The sequence below is a fragment of the Tripterygium wilfordii genome, chromosome 21 (genome assembly GCF_013401445.1).
Source record: "Tripterygium wilfordii isolate XIE 37 chromosome 21, ASM1340144v1, whole genome shotgun sequence".
NCBI lineage: Eukaryota > Viridiplantae > Streptophyta > Magnoliopsida > Celastrales > Celastraceae > Tripterygium > Tripterygium wilfordii.
In genome coordinates this window covers 16,931,455-16,954,905 of record NC_052252.1, presented here as the reverse complement: position 1 = coordinate 16,954,905, position 23,451 = coordinate 16,931,455, and the positions used below count along the sequence as shown (strand labels likewise).

Sequence of the window (23,451 nt, the reverse complement as noted above, 5' to 3'; positions counted from 1 at the left end):
CAAAAAATTCTTATCCTTGGATGGTAGTGAAGGGAAATTATATATATCCAGTAGTATGAAACCACAGAGGCTTCAACTCTTTTTAAAGAAGCTTTTACTTTAGAATCACAAAAGGAATATTGTCTTTTCAACTTTGGAACTAAAGCCTAATTTGTGTGAGGGGGAATATGTCTCCTATAATAACGTTCTTACTTTATCGACATAATACCATTATTCCATGAGTATCTCAACAATCTTTGTCATAGTTTTTCATCCTTTTTGAGTAATACATTTGTAGTTCTTTGTGTTGTGGCTGTGGAATGAAACCCCATCTATTAGAATTGTGGTTGCTCTATTGGTAATTCCACCAATCTATAGGAAAACTCTTTTAGAAAAGTTAAAAAATAAAGTCTTTAGACCAGGATTATGCAAACTCTTCTTGGCTTTCCTATTTAAAACTATCCTACGAATACATTGTAATGGTGGTGGTCTTTATCACAATAAGGGAGGACCTCGAGCTCTGCTCCCACTAGAGCCACCACCAAAACAAAAACATTAACTATACAAACACAAGCACCCACCTATCCTCATCTATGACTCATATTCACTCATTACTCTAGCAATTCTTATAATTCAATACTTCTGTTCATATATTTTACTCCAAATCCTTCACTGTTAGGAATATCATCGTTGGAGTCTACATTTTGTAGATTGTTATTGACTATCATCACCATCGAAATAGTTAACGTGCATGCATGTGCATAAATATCATGCTTGTACACTGCCTTAAAACTAAAAAGTCAAGCTAATGATACACTAAATTACTTATGTAAACTTAAACCAGCATCTTGTGGAAAAGTAGAACTTCCTTTACAATTATTCGGGTTTGTTATACAGAGATTCTTCTTGCTATGTATATCTGTAATTTTCATTCCTTGCCTCAGAGAAGAGAAAGTGATTAGTACCACAAAACTACTTTTCAACTTTATCAAGCTAGCAGACATGCAGATAAACATTCTTTATACTTACACTGCTAGAATCAAACCTAGTCCAAGCTTGTCTAAATGCTGTCAAAATTTACTGCTTCCTCCACTTTGATGACTGGCACAAATAACTCAATAATCTCACTTGCAGAATCAGAAAAACACTTCAATAGGTTCTCCCATGGTTTTTGCCCAAGTTTTCGAAGTAATAGTTCTCAACGTTTTCTCAAGACCTAATTTAGTCTCTAACCTCCACAAGTTGGTTTTGATAACATGTTTATGGGTTCATATATTAACCAATCATTGGACAACACGTATCCCGATATCTTTAAGTATTAACTTTAATTAATTAAAAAGATAAACACACTAGCCGTTATAAGCATATGATCTTTAAACATATTCTAGAAAGCAAATATAATAAATGCAGAAAGAGGAAAAGAAAAATAAGAAAAGCAATGTGCACTGATAGTATTCTTTTTAGGTGTTCATTAATGCAGTAAAAGTAATCAGAATGCACATACTTTTCAAAGGCAACACATCTTTTCTCTTTCGTTGAAATGCTGTCTCATCCAAACCCACAAGCTTCCACACCTCAAAAGAAGCAAAAAGAATTTGTTTTTGCCTTTTCATATAAAGATAGCTCATAGGTATGGTCCTTATGGAGACAAAGTTTCCACAGCTTCCTACTTTTTGCAGTCTTCACAAAAGGAAAGCTAGCAATGACTTAATATATTTATATCATCACTAAGTGAAAAAATTTCGCATGAAAGTTAGTGAGTTTCTCGGATCTGAAACTCCCAATAACAAGTCTATAATTGAATTCCGACATGAAAAAAGTTGATGATTGAATCATCTCGACCTACTGGGGGCAATATCTGAAAAAGAAAATACTGATACATGATCTTTCAATCATCATTAACATATCATGAATGATATCAACGGTTAGGATCATACATGCATGTGTGTGTGTGTGTGTGTGTGAGAGAGAGAGAGAGAGAGAGGGTTGGCCTTCTAGTGGGATTACTTTTGATGATAAAAGCAAAAGGTTGGCAGCAGAGAAGACCAGTCAAAAAGAGGAGCTGTTGTGAAAGTTAACAAGAATGTTTTGATGAGATTAGGATATTTGATATGATTATGCTTTCAATGATTGTTTGTTTTTTGTCTTTAACCATCACAGAAAGAAGGCAAATACTTTTAAAGTTAAGGGTTTGTTAATGTCTGTGACTTCATCAAGATTTCTGAAGAACTTGTTCAAGAATTTTAGGCACAGATAAGTAATGCATGTTACAATCTATGTATCTTTCATTTAGAATCAATGCCAACCTTGATACTTGAACCTAAACCTTGAAAGTATGTAATCAAGTCCTTAAAACTCAAAAAATATCCTCAAAACTCAAAATATAAACAAGATCAAGCCCAAATCTTTAGCACCATTAATGGTTCATCTTTGTTTGGTACATGAATAAACTGCACACCAATTTCTCAATTGGACTATTTATAACCATTTTAGGATTCACATCTTCCTTCTTTTTTCCTTTCCTCATTAACAACCCATAACCTCCAAACAACACTAACATCAGTAGACCATTCAAGAAGTAAGAACCACATCCACCAAAAATAGTGCTGATATGCCATATAGCTATCCTAAATTCACTATGGCAATTGGCAAGTACCATATATCACAACTAATATGATAAAAAAATCGGGTTGATTCAGTTTCAACAAAATCCTAGATAAGGCACACAAATAGACATATGCACTTAACTAAGTACAGAAAAGCAATAGTGTATTCCTCTTTATGTTCAAGAATGACATTAGATGTTTGGATCCTTTCCAAACCTCATCATAGCATGAGCCACCAGCATCGATCCCCTGCGAGTCAGTTCCATAGCACGCCCAACCAGCGGTAGTGTAACTGTTTCTCCATTCCAAAATGGCTTCTTATCTTACCTATATAAATTTGAATCAGAACTCTACATTATGAAGAAATAATTGCATGTAAGATGCTAATTCAAAACACAAAAATAAAAATAAAAAGATGGGCCAAAATTATGAAGTACGCAACACAAATCGGATCTGGAAACAAGCAACAGCTGACTGTATCATGGTTCAAAAGGCCGAGATTCAGTAGGTCTGATTTCAAGACATGATTCACATCATCACATGACAGCTAAAGCACAATGGGGATAGTAATGCATTCCTAAAACTAAGATTTTTCGAAAGAACTACACATGAGAAAACTCTGTTAGCCACCACAGGGTAGATTTAAACACGACTCAACATACTGCATGTCTGCATCTATTTGTTAGCCTGTAGCATTTGTGAACAGCCACTAAGTTGAACTACAATTTAGTTGGTATTCAGTAAAAAAAACTACACTGTTTTCAATTCAAGAAAGTCAACTGGTTGAAGTTACTTGGGCTTTACAAACAACTTTGGGGTGGAGAGTTGATATATCACATATGTGCAATGGAGGAGGACAAAACAATGTCGAGGAAAACTGAGTTTTCAAAATTGATTTTGTTGCCAACAAATATGGTTACAGTATGATGCTCTTAGACAGAAACAAAAGATAGAACTAAAATACAAATGATTCATAGAATTACAACAAATTTTCTGTCGACATTTCACATTACTTCGCATTCCTCATTCAAAAAATCCGTATAACCACGCTAATCGGGAAACTAAACAGCACAATTTCAATTCCGAAACTAAAATTGTAACAAATCAGCTCGTTTAGTTCTACTTCCGACCCTCACGATCAATTCAGATCAACTGTAAACAAGCATTTGTGTAGGAAATACGCAGAGAAATGCAGAGAGGAATAGATGAAACTCACAAATTTAGAATGTGAGGAATTATATCATTGGCATAACGTTTTGCAGTTAATAGTTGCACGCTCCCTTGCTACACGATTCTCTCGATCCCTCAGGCCTCGTCTATTTCGCTATATTTTCCGATAATCATGGGCTCAGGCGTTATTAAGGCCTTATAAGTCTGTTTGGCCTTGGGCTCATTTAGTCAATCGTAGTGGTGTAAAGAAGCCCGCACAAACTGGGCTTTCTAATTCCTCGCCCGACCCGGGTAGTAAATGGATTCTTCAATTTAGCACAAACTTTGATCAGGCCTTCTATTGTGGATTGTGTAAGAAAAGTTCGGATTGGATTTTTTTTTAAACAAAGATTCGAGGAGAGGTAGGACTGATCAAACCAATTTGAACCGCTCACATCACAGTAGTAGTAGCGTAAAGACCGTAAGTCGGGGGACGGCCAAAACATAAGGCTATTACTTTCACATCTCTCTCTATCTATCTATAGATAGATAGAGAGAGAGATTCGCTGCGTGAGCAACCCGACTGTGCGATACATGTGCTCTACAGGTCGCACTCCATCTTTCTTCCCAAACCGACAATCTAATCTCAAATCCACGATCTAATAAGTGGATGATCACTTACATATAATGTAATTACCGTTCAACCAACGACTCACTTGCAAGTTTGGGTTGGATTATCATAGTGGATTAAAATTATTATCAGATAGAATTATAAAATGTAATTTCTTCTCACTTACTTTACAAAAACAAAAAATTCAACTAATAGGAAGCTTTTACAAAATCTAACAAAAAAAGTAAAGCAAATAAAAAAAAATGGGAGCTAGGACTATATAATATATCTCATGCAAAAAATAGAGGGGGGATTATTTTTGTGCTACAAATGAAATAATGTCAGGGACTAATTGTCACATATCATGCATGTAGTATACTACATAGCAAACACATACATTTTCCATTTCCTTTCTATACAATCGCCGCATACCATGCGAGGTATTCAGCAATCTAGTAGACAAGAGCCCACCTCAGAACATCACACCTCCAATGAAAATGCAACCAATAGACCAGGAAAAAAATACCTAACAGGGATTCAATCGCTAAGCTCCACAGAGAGAGCATGGAATAGGTTTGCCGGTGCCCAACGAGTTCAACATGTTATCCCACATTACTTACTTTCCATGAGAGTGGAAGTAGATGGGAAAAGAGAGAGAGGTCAAAATTATCGCCTCGATTCATTCGAGGTCTTCCCCTCAAAAAATTCTCCCAACATCCGTTCCAGATCCTCTGCTGTGAACCTAATGTACCTAGAGGAGTTTTTCCCATTTTCGACTAGAGGCCTGCAAACATGTAAACATATAAAATAAGGTAACGAGTAGATTAGAATTAGGGACTTTCAGAAATCTGATGGCAAAATATTCACAAGTATTTCACTAGCCTAGTGGTACCAATTATTGTAACATTTAATGGAGTGATGAACCAAGACATGTTGAAGAAATAACAGACTTGGTCAATAATTTTAGAGAGATCAACTTTTAGCATAGGCCTATTCTTCATTCATAACAACAAATATAAATAAAGAAGAAGATGATTTGACGACTTCAAATGCCAAAGAGATCAGGAGCATTTGAAGATATGCACACATGTCAGTGTGTACATGGGTGAACAGTTGTGTATATCTGCATGATCCCACATCAATTTGTATATTATTCATGGAGAAGATCTATCACATACCCAAAACGTTTCACGAAAGATCTATAGGCGGGCAACAAAACTTCGGCGACTGTAAGCCTTAGAGATTCCCGTAACTCAGTGTCAGGAACAGTCCATTGCGATTGTCTTTGATGAAGCTCCTCAAATTGCATACCGAAAGTCTTAAACCTGGTCACACAGCAAAAGTTTGACCAAAATAATGAAAAAATGAACTTTCTACAAGTACAACGAAACATACACACACATATATAGAGAGAAATGGGGGATGCAAATCAATCTTTACCTTTCTTTTACCAATGCCCTTGAAACTCCACTACTACTACTACTACTACTTCCTCCATCACCGCCAACTGAACTACCTCCCCCTGATGAGGTTAGTCCTTGAACTGAGAGACATTGAAGAATCTACAAAGGAGAAAGTACCGTGTCAAACCCAGTCCATTCAGATTCAATGTATCAGCAATGCTGTTAATCAAATGATAAAAATATAATCTGAATTATGAAACTGCAACACTATAAATCTCATGCATCTCTGGGATGATTTTGATCTTTTCGAGGTAGAAATGTGTCTTCTAAAGCTAAAAATTCAGAGGCCACGGGAGAACAATTTATAACATAGAAGTTATTATACTAAGGTATGTAACATAATATAAGAATCTTTTAATGTACTTTTGGCACCATCTTGGTGCATTTTTAATGAAAACTATGGTTTTCAGTTCTCAAACAAGGGTAACTTCATGAGTAGGCTACACACTAAAATCACAAGTAAAAAGTAGTGAATAGGACGAACAAGGTTTAAGAAAGGGTGGAAAAGGGTGGTGAAAGAAATATTTCTCTGAGACTAATGATATGAACAAACCAATGCTTCCAGAGATTTGGATTATGATTATGGAATATAGGTTTAAAGAAGTCATCCTAATTAGCTTTAAAGTGTTCCAATCTGGAAGGACTTTAAACTATATTTAGGAATATATAGAACAACTGAAATTATGACACTATGCACATTGCATTCATCCTTTGTATTTCTAAACCGAGCAAAAGGTAAAACTCCCATTTAGACAGAATCAACAAAAGGGAACTAGATGACAACAGCATAGAGAATAGAACCATATGCATGTATATGCATAAGATGATAATATAAAGTTCCAAGCATAGATAATGTTAGGCAAGAACTTTTTTTAAGAATGCAACAATGTAGTCTTTCAATGGACAACACCTTTGCCCAAGCAATCCTTTTGTACTGATTCGCATGCTGCTGAACAATTCTCCTATGTCTTTGCACCCAATCATCTCCTAACAAATCCTTGGCCTCAGACCTAGAGAAAAAGGTTAAATTGCACCGATATCTCATACAATAGCAAACAGTTCTAAAATGTCAAAGCAAAATAAATGTCTCACAAACCTGCGGACAGATCTGACCATGTAGTGAATATTGTTCATGAGAAACAGGTGAGTCAAAGCAGGATCCTTATACTGCTTTGATTTACCATCCAAATTAGTTTGTAGGGCCTGCATTATTTGCATTGTTACAGAAGCTAACTTTGAAACGGTTTCATTTCCAGTATCAAACTCTTCGAAAAGCTGCTTCAAGGTTGATTGATAGCTGTGAAATTTTTTTGGCATCAGCAAGAGGTTGAGACTTCTTTACATGCTAAACAAGGAAATATTATATGGTAGTGATTGGAGTAGAAGGTTAAAATTGGGGTCAGTAAAACTTACTCAAACAGAAACTTCACGTAGTTGATCACATAGCTTGTAAGAGGATGGACAGTTCCATCAGTTACAGCAGTCTTGGTTGCATCTTTTTCAACTGCCTCTTCAAAATCACCAAAGGTTTCTTGTGCCGTCTGCGCAAGCCGTTTTGTCAGACCCAGTGCCGATTCTCTAATCTCAGTGCAGGCTCTACCTTTAAAAATTGCTATAATCTGCAAAGGTTTTCAATTTCTGTCACTAAAATTCCCATGGAAGTCCTCCCATAAAAACACTTTTCAGAAATGCTCAAAATGCCGATATTTCAGCACCAGTGCAAGGTAAAGTGGTAGACAGCTTGGCCCCAGAAGAAATTTTGTGCCATGCAAAATTTCTTTTCTTGCAGAAGTTTCCTTCTTCTCATAGATCACATGCAATTCTATCGATGCATGTTTTTTAACATGTTACGTTAGCATTACCTCAGGGTGAAGCTCCCGCATTATCTCATACATGTCAAGAAGAACAAAAAGCTTTTCAGGTGATCTCTTGCTTCTGGAAATTGCATCTCCAAAACTCAGCAGCACTAAAACACTACTTGCAGTGACCTCGGCAAAACATTGATCCCTCAAGGAATCAAACCCTTCAAACATCTGTTCACAAACCTTCCATTCTCCAGCAAACAGCAACTTGACCTGTTCAAACATGGTCAAATATGACAAATAAGACAAATGCCTAACTGAGCACATTCTGGAAGATCCTTACAGCAATGCGCATGAAATGAATCCAGTTCCCAATTTTGGCCTCCAAAACCTCCCACTGCATCTTCTGAACATCTTCCTTGCTCAATTTTTCAACTCCTAACTTGAGTAGGCTTTCTTCCAAAACTACATAACGAGTATCCCTAAAAGAAAAATAAGACACAACTAAGATGTATACAACTACATCTAAACTAAGAGGACCAAAGGCAGAGCCTTTTACCTGTAAATATTAAGCAGCTGCTGCTGGTGACCTGCCTGAACCATTTGCTTGGCCAAATCATGCAATAAAGGAAGAATTCGTGGAGGTATAAGGGTGGGAGGTGTAAAAACAGCAGTTTCTAGGTTACTGCTTTGATTCTCAGCATGGTTGGTAGGAGATGCATGCTTGCCACCAGAAATACCCTGGTGTCCAGGTGATCCTGAGGATGGCCGCAATGAGTTTGGGAGGCATTCAAAAAGACGTTCAGGCTCCACAGGTTTACTGAATTTCAATAAATAAGTAAAAAAAAAAATTTAAATGAGAGGAGATTTGTAATTTCCAAACTATAAAATCATAGCAGGTAAGACAAGCAACTTATTGGGAATATTGCTTTCCCCAAGGAAAGGACTATGTCATAACACAGAAAGCATCAACAAGCAATTACTTACAAACCTGTAGGATGATAACAGTTGCCTGAACTCATCTTCTAGCTTTGAAATAGCTTTAGCAAGTAGATTATTTGCATGGTTGAGCACCCCATCACTACTCTTAAAGCCTTTGTTGCTGCTGAAGAAACGAATATTGCTTCTAAGTTGATCAATTGCTTCCAGATAACTTTCCAAGTCTTCATGCGGCCCTTTCAGTATTTTAGCCTCTGCCTAAACATAATAGAGACAACATCAAAGATGTCTAGACATCAAATACTACAGCAAAAATTTCTCAATGCATGACAAAATGGCAAGTCTGATAAGCTGTCTTTAGTTTCTGAGATGAAAAGTAATTCTACTAAATTACAAGGACACCAAGGGTATGCAAAGAATTCACAACAGTTCCTTAAGAAGATATACGTTCTTTCCAACAAGAAACACTTTTCATCAATTTACACGATTTGCAATGCCAATAAAGCAAGAACTAATGAAGAGCTTGATGTCAATCTATTAATGATAGAGGTGAATCGCAGAATGTAACATTTTGACCATGGTGAGAACTTTTTGTCCTATGCTTTCTACCCGATGTTACATCTTGACATCCTTGATGTTTGATTTATTTGATATTATTGATTATTCTATACCAATTCTTAACACATATTGTCATATTCACTCTTGCTCATCCAGAAACATGTCATCATATGGCATTACAAAATATATAATATTTTTTTTCTCATAAATGTTTTAAAGAGAACTCAACATAAAGACCATGGATGCATACAAAAACTTCCATGAATTTTATTCCAACTACTGATGAAAAACCGACATCCAATGGGACCTTATTTAAAAAGATTAAATAAAAAAGAGAATTAACTGCAAATAAGCATTTAAAAACTCAAGCTCTACATCAAACCAACCTGACGAGAGAGATCGAATTGCACCAATATAACCTCGGCAGCTTTCAAAGTCTTGTCTATATTTTCATGAGCTTTCCTTATAGCATGTGTTCTAACCTACAAAAGCCAGGTTCATGATTCAGTCAATAACTAGTCAATGCAACACGTAACTGTAACAAATCGGATCTGATTCCCCCAAAATTATTTGAGGAAATCGCATAAAAGATATGAAACGAAAATTCAGTATAAAATACTAAAAATACTTAATTAGTCTTTCTTTGACCTCGATAAGACCAGATTCTTTAAACCTTCCTGCAATTTCTTCTGAACCAAACAAGAAATCAAGTGTCGAAGAGAGGTACCTGCGTGGGGCGCATGGCGGTTTCAAGGGCAGAAAGGCGGTGATCAAAGGATCCAAGAATGGAGACAACTTTGTCCGTGATTGTCTGGCTCTTTTGCAGTGACTCTCTCATCATGGCCGCTCTATCTCTCAGAGAATCCATGCCTGCAACAGCTACACCCATTTGTCTTCGTATTCTCTTCGATTATCGGGTTATGAATTTTCCTCTCCGTTTCTTTCTCTCTCTATCAAGATCAAGAGAGAGAAGGAGAATGTGTCTGCCGACACATTTCTCTTGCTGTTTTTCTTTGCTTTGACGGGATGTATGCGACTATGCGCTGATCAGGTCTACCAGTGCATAAAATTAATATATTTTAATACAAGTATGCTTTTAAAAATATATTCAAGTTCTTAAATTCCATATCATTCCGTTTAAAAAAAATCCATATCATAAATTAGACCTAAAAAAGATAAAATATATATTTAAGCTTTTATAATAACCATTTAATTGCCGGACAATGATAGAGAACCTCAAAATTTGATCATCAAAAGTTTAATAAATCTATGTGACATTAAAATAGTCACATATGTAGAGCCAACTTCACATCCAATATTCCACATTAAATGAGGGTCTTTAGGGGTCATTTTTTTGGTCTCAAACATTATCTTTAATTATCTTCCTTCAAATCAAATCATAATTGAAGGCGTCTAATTGCATTTCTTTTTTCATTTATAAACGAATAACTTGATCCTAAATAAAAAATAAATGGCGGAAGCAAATTTATGCAGTTGATTTTGATTTTTCTCATAAAATCTTGTAGATGACCCTAAAATTTTAGAATAAATTATTATTTTCATGGTTCAAAGTTGTTTAACAATTTCTCTGAGAAGGAAATTACAAAATTCTACATAATGACGAATCAATTTAAGACTGTTTGTGATTTTTAATGAACATGGTCGTATGTGACGCTCACACGCTAAACATAAATAAAAGACTCAAGAGCATATGTTGTTGACTTATACTATAGTATATGTTGTAAAATATGTTGTGCAAGTCTTTGGTAAAACGCAATTTAGACCTATAGTATAAAGGCTATAAACCGTTAATTTACCAATAAAGACATAAAAATATTAATTTTAACAGGATTTCACTGGAGGAGGTCGAAGAGGATACCTCAACGACATCGTTGTGGTGTGAGAAAGAGTGCGAGGTTTGGAGGCGGGATTGGTGGTGGTGGATCGAAGTCGGAAATCCAAGCAATAATATTTGGAGAATGGTTGAGATTAATTTGAGTAATGGGTTGCTGCTAGCTAGGTTCTTGAGATCATCGAGAATAGCAGTGAGACACGACTACACTAATGACACATTTAGCATATTAGTGGTGTGGATAGAGAGTGTACGATATGTGTAGCGTACCAAAAAAAAAAAACTCTTGTGTTGGGGTCTTTTTTTAGCGGAAACGATAGTTTGGTAGCTGAGCGTTGCCCAACGTGTCTCCCTCTAGCGGATGCGCTCAACGTACTCTCTACCACACGAACACTAAATAAAACTTGTATATATGGGAAGAACATACTCAAGATAAAAATATAGTTCATATTCGTTTTATTCCATTTTATTTATTTCCCTCTATTCCAATGAGAGCTACTACAGAGGAGCCACTTGATAGAATAATTTAGTATGTCCACTCCTCTGGTAAGCATATCTCAAGCTCAGATGATGGACTTGGAGACTCTTCTGCTTTCTTTTCATCTTTGTTGAGAAACTTCCTTTGATGATTCTTTTTATCTGTCAAAAAAAATTATATCACAATTAATATGATAGTAAATTATTTGTCTAAATACAGCACAAATTCTTACAAGAAATATATTAATTAATGACTAATCTATAAGGAAAAACTTTAAAGGAAAATTTGTTAATTAAAACAAGTAAGATATATATAGAGAAACTTTCAGAAGACATGAGCCCACGCATGAATTTTTCATGCGTGGTTTGTGAGCTAGTACGCATGCCTGATGAATTTACATAATACGCACCAAAACGGTAACGACTACAAATCCCACCATACACAATACATAAATATATATATATATATATATATATATATATATATATATATATATATATATATATATATATATTGGTTGTAATCTTAAAACTTACTCCTCCTTTTCTTTCGACCAGGAACCTCAACATCATGATTAAAGAAAGCTCCAGTCCCAGTACTCTCAGCAGCGGATTCTCCAACTTCTTTGACGAATCGGGCACGTCGAGGAAGGAAAACGCCAGTTCCTTCACATTTGCCAAAGAAATCCATTGCTCTTCTTCTCTCGATACCCTAATAACCAATATTTTAATTGTATCAATAAACAATAAAAGCAAGTAAAAATAACAAAATTATTAAACAAAAGGAAATTCATCGTATATATATATATATATATATATGTATGTATGTATAGTTCTGTACTTACTTCATGGTGAAGAGGTAATAAGGATAAAGCTGGGGGGCCAAAGTTCCACGACGCATAATGATGATGTCCAGCATATGGAACTCGACTGCCACCTCCATTTGGCATGATAGGAAATGAAGCATCCAAAATCTGCAGCCAAAAGGCAAAAAAATATTATTAAACAATATTCAACACCAAGTGTACGCTTTTATTTCTTTAAAAAATGTAAGTTTGATAAACAATTCCCGTGTACGTGGCTTTGCAGTGGGCAAGGTCAGGATAAGCCGGATGTACGTAACTCCCGTGCACGAGACTTCCGCCATAAAAATTAGTGTATGACTTCATTTCTTTAAAAAATGCAAGTTTGATAAACAATTCCTATGGACAATGACTTTCGCAACATGGCAAGGTTGGAAAAAACAAGATGTACACAACTCTCGTGCACGAGGCTTCCATCATATATTAGTGTACGATTTATAAAAATGCAAGTTTGATAAACAATTCTCGTGCACGTAACTTTCGTAGTGGAGGAGGTCTGATAAGCAAGATGTACGCAACTCTCGCGTGCAAGAGACTTCCATCATATATTAGTGTACGATTTATTTTCTTTATAAAATGCAAGTTTGATAAACAATTTTCACGCACGTGACTTTCGTAGTGGGCGAGGTCGGATAAGCAAGATGTATGCAACTCCCGTGCACGAGACTTCCGCCATAAATTAGTGTATGCCTTTATTTCTTTAAAAATGCAAGTTTGATAAACAATTTCCGAGCACATGACTTTCACAGTAGGCATAGTCGGGACAAACAAGATATATACAACTCTCGTGCACGAGATTTCCGTAGTAATAGTAAAATCTCCTGGGAAAGATAAGAGAATGCGATATATACCTGAACATTTGAGGAAACATTAAGAAAAGATGGAACAGCAGCAGCAGCAGTATGGTTGATTTGATACAGCTGAGAAGGAGAATGAAGCATGTTATCATAGTAGTTGGTGGTGTATGGAAGCTTAGGGTTTGGAGAATCAAGTGCATTGATGAGGGAAGAAGGTAGCCAACGCTCTCCATCCTCTAGGTTGGAAGGAGAGTCCACAACAGATATCATCAAGGCATAACCAGTACAAATAATCAAACCTTCCACTCTGTTATTTGCTAGATAGTGATGAACATATATATACATACATATATGTATATATAGGACAGAATGATTGTAACTGCCAGTTTCTTGCAATGAATGGAAAAATGAGAGAGAGGAAAGAGTTGCCTGTCACTTGGACTTTCCTTCATCATCTTCACACATTTCACATTTTTATGTATTGGACTCATATTAATTAAAATCTAGCAAAAAAAGGAAAATGAATAAATGTCATATTTTGAATGGAACAGGTAAGATTGAGATATATTAATTACTAATATTTAGAAGAAGACAAATTCCAATACCAGAAGACCTAAACTGATAGCACGTTACATTTTATGTTTCTCCAACTTTTGATCACTCTGAAATAGTTGAAGAGGTTCAACTCGGTCACCCGAAATATTTAAATGTTTCAACTTGAGAACCCAAAGTTGAATATTGTTCCAATATGAACACTCAGACAGATTTTCGACTATTCGGATAATCAAACTATTGATGTGACATATAAAATTAAAATAAAGAATCTGCCCAAACAATGATAAATCTCGAAAATGACTTATCCCTAACATTTTTGTTCGTAAACGGTTATAACAGTATTACATTATTTGATTACATTGAATTTCGTTATTACGTTATCTAATTACATGTTATAACTGAATTTGTTAGAGATACGTAGTGCTCACAAAGAAATATATCGTGTGTGTATATAAAAACAATTTTTCAACTTTCGGTTCTCAAGTTGAAACATACATTTGTATCAAAAAAAGAATTGAAACATTTGAACATTCGATGATTGAGTTGAAAATTGACGACACTTTGTGGCAAAAAAAATTACATTACGCCCTTTCTTAGTTAGACTACGTCAGTAAACATGATGATTATGAAGTCACAGCTAGCTACGTGATGATTATGAAATATGAATGCTTGGATTCATTCCTTATTATCCTAAATAGGGTAAAATGCATAAACATATCATAAGTTTAAATGCATTTGATAACGGACTCACTCACTTTTCTTGTTGACAGTCAAACTCCCTCAACTAATTTAAATACCCTTCATGTCCCATCTATTCCCTTGCAGTTTGTTGACTAACGGGGATTTCACACGAGGTGCACGTGTCTCGACGTGATTTGTTAAAGGAGATTGACCATCAAAATCGAAAACTAAGGGGTTAGTTTGCAAGAGCGTTAAAACTTAGGGAGTGTTTGTTGACTAACGGAGAAGTCACAAACAAGTGTTTGCGTCTATGAAGACTCAGCAAACACTCCCTGGGTTTTAACGCTCTTGCAAACCAACCCCTTCGATTTTCGATTTTGACAATCAAACCATTCAACAAATCACATAGGAGTCACGACGTGTGCGTCTTGGGTGACATTCCCGTTAGTCAACAAACGGCAAAGGGACGGAGGGGACATGAAAAACATTTAGTCATACTTTCAACCTTTGAGGGTATGAATGATCAAGAAAGATAAAATTTGTGAGGACAAAAGTAAGAACATCTAGGTTTTGTGGGGACAAAAGTACAAAATCACTATAGATGAATAAATAAATATATTAAATAATTCACCGCCTATCACTGTTAGTTTGTTCCTTTTGAAGGGATAGTATGGTAAATTAAGGCTGCAATAATAAACGAACCGCCGAATAATGGAACAAGGTAGCTGGAGATGGCTTTATGCCGACCCGGTGTCTGTAATCCCGCATTCCGTCGCTCTCGTCTCCGGGCATATTCGAAACCCACCTCATCATTCCCAAATTACCCTTCCACCTCGTCCAAATTCGCAGACCTGCCATTCCTGCGACAGAAGCCTCTCCGCGTAGCGTTGTTCTCCGGCGCAGTATTTCCTTCATCGGCGTCATCATCGTCCATGGAAGCTCCTCCAGAAGGTTATCGCAGGAATGTTGGAATCTGTCTCATCAATCCTTCCAAGAAGGTTAGTTTACTGCTATATGTACATGCATAGATTGTGTGTGTATTTATGTAATCTATATATGAATCCTGGATTTATGTTATTTTTGTAGATTTTTGCTGCTTCGAGGCTGGATATACCAGATGCTTGGCAGATGCCGCAGGTGATTTCACATTTTGCTTCATATGATTACCTTTGTTATTTTGATTTCTTTTGAAGGTGTTGTGCTCTGTTTGGCTGCTGGGGAAATTGACAATTTCTCATTCACTTGAGGATGAATGCGATTATGCAATACTATATTGCTCATGTGTATCATAATGCTTGTGTGATGCACAACTTAGTTCATGACATTAAAAAGTAAAAAATCACTGTTGGTCAGTAAACAGCATGAGTTGAAACTTGAAATTGATACTGAGCTCGCGGCTGAAGAGTTTGAATGTTAAAAGAGTCGTAAGTGTTTGAAGCTTCCCAGGTGGGAGTTATTGTCGTGTTCATGGCAATGTTATTGACTGATGTCCTGCGGAGAAGATTGGACAGTTGATAATTGCTAACGACTATGTAAAGTAGATATCTGTGTATTAGGAGTAATAAATTATATAGGCATTTTAGGAGTTGGTTAATCAATTAATATTCTTTTTACTTTGCTTCTCAGGTTTGTATCAGAAATGACACTACAAATAAAAAATCATTAACAAGTAGAGTTTCAAATATGCCTGGGAAGACTAGTACCTTGGTATCGCTTGATCTTGAGAGTGACACTGCTATAATAGAAATTATGAGGAATACATGTGTTAAATGGGCTTGAACAATTGCGTTTAGAAACAAAATCACCATTGTAGAGTATCTCAAGGGAAATTCATGGTATATGGAGTAATGGACCAATGCCTAGATGCAAGCTAACCATGCATAAAAACAGATGAAATTTTCAATTGTCGTGGAAGTTCATTTGTTTGTATATGGTCACTGTTCAACTCTAAAGGTCTGTTGCGAATTTGAGACTTTGAGCTTGTTTATGGTGATGAAAATAGAGCAATGGTTTCATTCAGTAGACATTGCACTGTAGTTGGAAGTGTTATGAGATTTCAGGATATCTACCATGTGATTATGTATTTTTGCCCTACTGCGAGAAGTCAAGAATAGGGAGAGATATCCTAAGTTTTTGTAGGAAGTTGAGAAACTATCCTAAAAATCATACTAACCTGAACAGCGAGGACTGATAGCACTTGGATGTATTTTTGAATATACATTTAAGTTCATTAGTTCATTGTTCCCCTTGGGTTTTTTTGATGGAAGGTTTACTCAATCTTTGTGAAAACTAACAGGGGGGCATTGATGAGGGTGAAGACCCAAAAGCTGCAGCCATACGGGAACTAAAAGAAGAGACAGGAATTAGCTCAGCAGAAGTTATTGCAGAGGTTTGATTTTTAGATATTGTTTCTTATGTTCTAGTACAATTTTTTGAGGTACTTCCGTACTTGTATGCTCTGCCGCTGTTTACCTGTTTTTCTTCCCTTTCTTTATACTATTTTGCAATTTGAGAAAGAAATCTGATGCATGCACCCCCCTGGTTTTATCACAGTTGCCTTATTGGTTGACATATGACTTTCCACCCGAGGTTCGAGAGAAACTTAGGCATCAATGGGGATCTGACTGGAAAGGTCAAGCACAGAAGTGGTAAGTAATCACATAGCCTATTTACAGTTAATGTTGACTGCATTTAGAAAAACTAAACCACAACAGGGTTGGGTTAGGTTTACCTGCTTGAGAATAGCCCATTTAAGGTTTGCTGCTTCATGTGTAGACAAATATTTTCCATATTCCCTGTTGTTGCATGCAGCTTATCACTCAACTTAGAATCAGTGATCGTACGTATATCATTTTCAAGGTGTTGACTTTAGATTCATTAATTTGTAAGAATGCGACATGCGAGTATAGATGCAAACTAATGTTTTGAAGTTTACTTCCTGCAAACTGATGGACTTCCATGCACCTGTACATATGTAAGTGTTTTATATATTTCTGGATTTATTCACGGTTGATCTTGACCTAAAGGTTTCTGGAGCAGTTTTTTAATACAAGTACAGAAGTAAGCTCACTTTATGATACAAAGTGAAATTTCATTTATCCAAATTCTATGTATATGTAACTTGGAAACGCAAAATGCAGGTTTCTTCTTAAATTCACTGGGAATGAAGAAGAAATTAATCTTTTGGGTGATGGAACTGAGAAACCCGAGTTTGGCAAGTGGTCATGGATGTCACCAGAACAAATAGTTGAGCATGTAAGTTGCCCCATCTTATTGTTGTCTTTTTGTGCATACACAGATGAAAATTAGTCTCACTTTCATTGATCGTTGACATTCCCCTTCATTTGGCTGCAGGCTGTGGATTTTAAGAAGCCTGTTTACAAGGAAGTTCTGGCTGGTTTTGCTCCCCATCTTCAATAACAAGAAACTATTTCTCAAGTTTTCGCATGGTTAAAGTATACATGCTGATAACTTTAGTTAAATAAGCCGGGTTAAATTGACAATGAGTTGCACTTCAGGTTATCAGCTTGGATGTCTCTTTTACTGTAAGGATTTGATATGATTATAGTTGAGCAGCCTAAAGCTAGCATGAAATAATTGGATCTGTTTCCAGGCGTATCAATTTTCTTTTCTTTTTCTTCATTGTGCGAATGGGGCATTTTGAGGAGGAATTTCAAACAAGGGCGACATGTGAGTAGAAATTTCACAAGTTCATTCTTATTTATAATCAACAGAGCCAACAGCTCAAGAGTGAAGAACGTTAGCTTAAGTTACAATTTTATGTAGACATCAAAGTATCAAATTGAAAGCATAAAGACATCATTTTGACAATGAAAAAACATAAACAGCAACTGCAGGAAGAGAACAGAAGCAGCATTTTGATGAGTACAGCAAATTCTACATCTTCGCCCAGAAGCGGCACAGGGTTGCTTCAATCGATCCATGAGGTTCATCAGTTGGTAGATATACATCATCGTCAAACTGTAAAAGATATCACAATCATCACTTAGGTCAGTCTGTTTCTCCAGCTAATAGAAAGTTAGAAACCAGTAAATGAACTGAACACAATATGCACCAAGGAGAACAAAACAATTCACTTTCCTTTCCCATAAGAAGATTTTTGGCAGAGCACCAACCTAAGTGCTTCACCTAGCTCTCATTGCATTTAATCAGACACAATAGTGGCTGTTTGTGGTGTTGACAACCATGATTACTTCTATAAAAATATTTTTTGGGCAAGAGACATTTTATTGTGAGAAAAAAACTTAATTTACAACTTATCCATTGATCCATTTGAAAACTTCTCAGCCAGGAACTTGGTAATTTAGACATCAGACACAGTGTTTTCTCAGCTATGATTGGGTTCATTGACTTCATTATTGATATCATAAAATTGCAGTCCTAAAATAAGTGTGATACCTTCACTATAACATTGTCTTTGCTTGACAGATTAACCGGCAAGAAGTGGAGATTCGGCATTTTCAGTCGGATAGCTGATATGTCAGGAAACCTGGAAAACCAAGAAACTTATAATTAAAATTTGCCATGTCAAAAGACCGATCTCACCTTGTCGTGTGCCGAAATGCATATTTCTCACAGAGAGAGAGAGAGAGAGAGAGAGAGAGAGAGAGAGAGAGAGAAGGGAGGATACCTGCTAAGCACAGCCCTTGCCATATCATAAAGAGTGCTCTGAACAGATGGACTGTAGACTCCACTCGTAGGAGGACCGAAGAAAGTGTTGGCTAAAACCTTTTTCACATCCATATATTGCTCCATGAAATAAAGTGGCTTCTTCGGAATGCTAGAGACATAATCATAAGAGTACCTGTTGGGCAATTGTACCTCATCAACATGCCTTTGCATCCTTTGTTCTCAAGAAAGCTTAAATTGAATTCAGAAGTGTTTAAATTAAAACAATAATCTTCAGCTCACACAGCACATATTGCAGCATAAGCAAGTACTAAAAGAATTAATGATTTATCTACCTCCATGATGCAGTGACCTCTGTCGCCAGGATTCTCTCTCGTGTTTCAGGCAGAGCTGTGTATTTGTCCCTTATAAACCCTTCAAAACCCGACTGTTTCACAGCATAAACTCCATAATTAAGTCAAAAAAATATAGCATGAATCAGATCGTATTAAATGCAAATAAAGCCTGAAAATATCACTCGTCCTGATCATGTTTACTTCAAATGTATGTCTATTTATTTAATTATTTTCCTCAAAGATAAGGAATAACTAAAATATTATTTAATTATTTAGAAGCACCAAAAGGAGAAAATGACTAGATACAGTCTAACAGCACCAGCAAATCCCTACAATATAAGGATGAAAATATACAGACGTCAGGAGGGAGCAACCCTGTGGATCACATAGTGGAACCTGACAGAATATTTCACTTAAATGCACACATATTACTCAAAAGGCTCAATTTCAAAGCCAGACACTAGTACAGAAATGACACTCTCCATCATTATGGGAATTACCCTGGGAAGCATGAAGTGGTGGGTGTGGGGTAATCAGAGCTCTAGGAAGGTAGTATATACTCTATAGTAAATATAAACCCCCGTAACCATAAAAGCAATTAAAGCCTATTTCTTTTTGCAGCCAGGTCTAGGAAGTTGCTTCCACAGTCACATGGCATGGAAATGCCAATGCCAATGCCAATAGCAACTGCACTAAACTTCCAAGTTTAAGGTATTGGGATTGCTTAACGCTATGCTGGAGTAGACAAACAGCTTTTAAGGGTCTTTCCCCAAATCCGTCCTTTGTGGATTTAGGTTTGTATCTTTGAGTGTACAAGATGCACGGAGAATTTCTCACTAAGGCTTCCTGCTATTCCACACCACAAAAATTCGTCTAAGTCATGCAATCAGCATTACTATAAAAATAGCTTGTTAATTCAAGAAAGGAACTCATTTCGCATTGATTCAACTTCCATTTCTTTGGCATCACCCCAGGTTTCAGGGTTCCCATGGTTGCTACTGTAAATCAAGCATGGGATACAGATAAAACTTTGTTATGCGTTTGATGCTGTTAAAAGGGTGATGTAATAAAAAAAGAGAGAGAAAGTTCTGTATCCGATCAATCAAAGGCAGCTTTAAATAACATGCAACAGTTGATTAAGGATCATATAGGAGAGAGACAGAGTTGATTAAGGATAGTAGAAATCTTTTCTTTTTTTTTGCCCGGGGGGGGGGGGGGGTTGATTGAGGATATAGAAATCTAAGGATACAAATGTGTGGAGTATACCTTGGTTGTTTTCAGTACAGACAATCCTTCAATGCCAGAAGTCAGCTCTAAACCACCAGACTTCTTTACAATTGCCTCCACTGTATGCTTCTCAGATCCAAGTTTAAAACCTAGAGTTGCAGCACAACAATGAGTGAAAGTGGCGGGCTGTTTCATAGATAGTCAAGCCAATACTTTAACTGCTGGCATAAACCAGCGAATTCAAGTCTTGTGCCAAATATAAAATTGGAAAAACTAACCATGTTCATGCGGTTGCCCATCAATGTGCACTCGCTCCCATGGTTTCTCTACTATGTTCACTATTGCAGAAGTGACCTACATGAACAAGGGAGATGGTTTTGCTCAATCAGATAATGATGTTTCTTTGCTAAATGCTGACAAAAGAAGGCATAAATGCCATGAAGAATAACACTAAGGCATTAATATTTTTACTCAAGGCATCTAAATGAATGAAGAAACTCTTCAACAGCGCGTGAGTCGTGACATTCCACTAATGAAGGATAAGTCACTAATTAATGAAGCAAACTAAGATTTTATTTTTAGGATTGATTGCCTAGTGAGTTGACCTTGAGCATTTCAAAACTCATCTTAACAGGCTAATAGAAATAACGCGAAGTGCATCGGAAAATGTACTTTGGTATGTGGCATTTAAATATGTTTTAGCACTAGCATATGCAGATATGCTATTTCTAAGGTATTACCTGCTTATAAAATGATGTAAAGTGCTTAGCAAGCAAAATGGCGAAGTCTTCCACTGAAAGCTGCTCTGTACATTCCTTTGCTTTTGCATACACCTACGTTGCAGTCAACTTTCAAACTATTAGCGCTGCAATGTTCTGGAAATAAAATAATGTGGAAGGGGTAAAAACAACAAACTACATGCACCTTTCGATCCTATATTATCCTCTCCTGGTAAAACAATTAGCAAGGTTAACTGTCATCTACTCCATCAAAATCAAATTCAAATGGCCAATGCACCACAAATCCCTTATATTGAAAAAACAGAAACCATTCCAACAAATTCAAATGTAACATAAACTGTTTTGCGCTCATTTGATCATGCATTTTAAGTACACAATCCTCGTAGGATCCGCTAACTTCTTTGTTTTGGTAAAGATTCTCACTTTATGCCTTTTCGGGTTTGATCAATTAAAGTCTTCAGATAAATCAATTGCCTTTACCTTTGAATGTAGCTTTAATCCTCTTCCATCAAGATTTTAGCCTTGACAAAAGTGAAGGGCCTGAAGGCTATGTCTTCAAGAATCTTTCCATCCAGAGTGAATTTTTGATTAAATCCAATTTTGATAAATCATTTACAATTTGTGAGCCAAGTTAATTAATTAATCAAATAAGACTTTTATATGTCTACAGTAGAGTGATATGACTGATATCTTTCACTATCAACTTTGTCATCGAGCCACCATGTATGACAAAGTCTACCATCGATTCCAAAACCATGTACCATAAACTCTAGTTTGATTCATTAACCGCTATCAGGTATTAGCTTTGAATGGGAGTTTTAATCCAACGGATCTGATTCTCAGATCATACCAAGCAAACGCAACGATCTTACCGTATTCTTCATTGTATCAGTGGCGACGATATCGGAGTTGTCACCGGCGACGTAGGCGGGGAGGCAGTCGGAGAGGAGGCTGATGGAAACGCTCCATTCGACTATGTAGTGTCGACCAGCTTCTTTGGACCTCCAAACCCTAGCAACTCTCACCCTGGCCTTGCCGTGTCTCTGCTCCAACTTCAATCCGTCCAGTGAGCTCGCCATGGCTTTTGAAAGATCGTCGACTTGACTATAATTTGCTTGCGAAGTTAGAAGAGATACAGCGTCTTATGGCGTGAATTGTTTGTCTGTATAACAGAGCGCTACGTATCTGACGCGGATGGCACGTTCGCAACTATCACTTTCCCTTGCTCATTTTAAAAGCGCGTGTCACTTACGGCCTATTAAATTCTTCATATATCAGTATTCTTTGCGGATGACAATTCTGACCTCACTTAGCTGGTTTTTTTTGAAAAGGTATTATTAGCGTCACGTTAACAGTTCAGAAATTTAGGAATCCAAGTGTAGAAATTTATAAACCCAACCAAAAGAATTAGAAAACCGAAGAACATACACCGAGATGTACAAAAATAACATTGTTCAGGGATAAATTTAGAAAGAGTAAATGAGAAATAGAAAGTAAAAAACAATACACATGGATTAGATCAAGATTCTTGACTTCCCCTTCATCAAGAAGGATCGAGCCCACAAAATTTAGGAGACTCAACACTGTGCACCAAGTATGTGTTACTGAAACACACCCAAAAAACTAGTGTTGTGAAGAATCCATAATAGATGGATGAGAAGATTCATATTTCATCTTCATGGGAGACGATGTGGTGAAAAAACCCTACACAATCACTGTTCAACACAAAGACATAAATAAAACAATAAATCTACACAAGGGAAAAGCAAATCTATGGCCATGGGAGGAGGAGGAAAAGGCAGGAGGCTCGTCGCCATCCTCCTTCCTTGGCCGTGAAAAATAGAATTCGGAAAGCTATGAGAAATTTGAGAAAGAGTTTTTAGAGAGAGTTAAAAAAATACCCTCGCACACTGAGATGATACCTAAAAACCGTATGTGCAATTTTGAGAGTTTTTATTTTTCCCTTCCAAAACAACACCCATGATACAATTAAATAGCAATATAACACACCCAACAATAATTATTTACCAAAATAGCGTCTAATGCTAAAATTTAAGTACAAATGATACTACTTTTATGAAATAGTTTGATTCGGGGAAACGAAATTATTTTATGAAATAAAATCGTAAAGTGAAGGGTAGAAAAATCCAAAAGCAAACAAATACCTT

At 36.4% G+C, this 23,451-nt stretch overlaps 4 protein-coding genes across 4 annotated transcripts; 1 reads left to right on the top strand and 3 right to left on the bottom strand.

Moving 5' to 3' along the window:
* Window positions 1-4,600: 4,600 nt before the first annotated feature.
* On the bottom strand, window positions 4,601-10,134 carry LOC119989568 (exocyst complex component EXO70A1-like). Its single transcript, XM_038835177.1, has 12 exons — window positions 9,834-10,134; window positions 9,493-9,588; window positions 8,601-8,806; window positions 8,169-8,429; window positions 7,953-8,091; window positions 7,670-7,882; window positions 7,221-7,426; window positions 6,904-7,104; window positions 6,718-6,817; window positions 5,785-5,906; window positions 5,523-5,669; window positions 4,601-5,128 (listed from the first exon to the last, which is right to left on the bottom strand). Exons 1-12 carry the CDS (start codon window positions 9,993-9,995, stop codon window positions 5,011-5,013), a joined length of 1,971 nt encoding a protein of 656 aa, XP_038691105.1. The 5' UTR covers window positions 9,996-10,134; the 3' UTR covers window positions 4,601-5,010.
* A 1,302-nt stretch (window positions 10,135-11,436) lies between these two features.
* LOC119988250 lies at window positions 11,437-13,512 on the bottom strand. Its single transcript, XM_038833220.1, has 4 exons — window positions 13,150-13,512; window positions 12,281-12,409; window positions 11,973-12,147; window positions 11,437-11,597 (listed from the first exon to the last, which is right to left on the bottom strand). Exons 1-4 carry the CDS (start codon window positions 13,438-13,440, stop codon window positions 11,485-11,487), a joined length of 708 nt encoding a protein of 235 aa, XP_038689148.1. The 5' UTR covers window positions 13,441-13,512; the 3' UTR covers window positions 11,437-11,484.
* A 1,511-nt stretch (window positions 13,513-15,023) lies between these two features.
* LOC119989288 (nudix hydrolase 26, chloroplastic-like) lies at window positions 15,024-17,937 on the top strand. The gene is made up of 6 exons (XM_038834720.1): window positions 15,024-15,329; window positions 15,418-15,468; window positions 16,628-16,720; window positions 16,885-16,979; window positions 17,472-17,586; window positions 17,686-17,937. The coding sequence occupies exons 1-6, from the start codon at window positions 15,063-15,065 to the stop codon at window positions 17,749-17,751; spliced, it is 687 nt and encodes a 228-aa protein (XP_038690648.1). The 5' UTR covers window positions 15,024-15,062; the 3' UTR covers window positions 17,752-17,937.
* An 89-nt stretch (window positions 17,938-18,026) lies between these two features.
* LOC119989287 (uricase-2) lies at window positions 18,027-22,362 on the bottom strand. The gene is made up of 8 exons (XM_038834719.1): window positions 22,156-22,362; window positions 21,284-21,376; window positions 20,822-20,897; window positions 20,583-20,692; window positions 19,317-19,408; window positions 18,983-19,156; window positions 18,751-18,841; window positions 18,027-18,312 (listed from the first exon to the last, which is right to left on the bottom strand). The coding sequence occupies exons 1-8, from the start codon at window positions 22,360-22,362 to the stop codon at window positions 18,229-18,231; spliced, it is 927 nt and encodes a 308-aa protein (XP_038690647.1). The 3' UTR covers window positions 18,027-18,228.
* Window positions 22,363-23,451: the final 1,089 nt, after the last annotated feature.

What these genes read in the sequence shown, in the direction of transcription:
- LOC119989568 (XM_038835177.1), bottom strand. Translation starts at nt 9,995, where the DNA reads ATGGGTGTAGCTGTTGCAGGCATGGATTCTCTGAGAGATAGAGCGGCC. An exon ending in TGCGGGAGCTTCACCCTGAG is followed by an intron (nt 7,427 to 7,669) that starts GTAATGCTAACG and finishes AAACCTTTGCAG; the next exon opens with ATTATAGCAATTTTTAAAGG. An exon ending in ATGGTCAGATCTGTCCGCAG is followed by an intron (nt 6,818 to 6,903) that starts GTTTGTGAGACA and finishes CTTTTTCTCTAG; the next exon opens with GTCTGAGGCCAAGGATTTGT.
- LOC119988250 (XM_038833220.1), bottom strand. Translation starts at nt 13,440, where the DNA reads ATGTATATATATGTTCATCACTATCTAGCAAATAACAGAGTGGAAGGT. An exon ending in TATTACCTCTTCACCATGAA is followed by an intron (nt 12,148 to 12,280) that starts GTAAGTACAGAA and finishes ATTGGTTATTAG; the next exon opens with GGTATCGAGAGAAGAAGAGC. An exon ending in TGGTCGAAAGAAAAGGAGGA is followed by an intron (nt 11,598 to 11,972) that starts GTAAGTTTTAAG and finishes TTTTTTTGACAG; the next exon opens with ATAAAAAGAATCATCAAAGG.
- LOC119989288 (XM_038834720.1), top strand. Translation starts at nt 15,063, where the DNA reads ATGGCTTTATGCCGACCCGGTGTCTGTAATCCCGCATTCCGTCGCTCT. An exon ending in ATGCTTGGCAGATGCCGCAG is followed by an intron (nt 15,469 to 16,627) that starts GTGATTTCACAT and finishes GAAAACTAACAG; the next exon opens with GGGGGCATTGATGAGGGTGA. An exon ending in CAGCAGAAGTTATTGCAGAG is followed by an intron (nt 16,721 to 16,884) that starts GTTTGATTTTTA and finishes GTTTTATCACAG; the next exon opens with TTGCCTTATTGGTTGACATA.
- LOC119989287 (XM_038834719.1), bottom strand. Translation starts at nt 22,362, where the DNA reads ATGGCGAGCTCACTGGACGGATTGAAGTTGGAGCAGAGACACGGCAAG. An exon ending in TTACATCATTTTATAAGCAG is followed by an intron (nt 20,898 to 21,283) that starts GTAATACCTTAG and finishes TTGTTCATGTAG; the next exon opens with GTCACTTCTGCAATAGTGAA. An exon ending in CTGTACTGAAAACAACCAAG is followed by an intron (nt 19,409 to 20,582) that starts GTATACTCCACA and finishes GCTGTGAAACAG; the next exon opens with TCGGGTTTTGAAGGGTTTAT.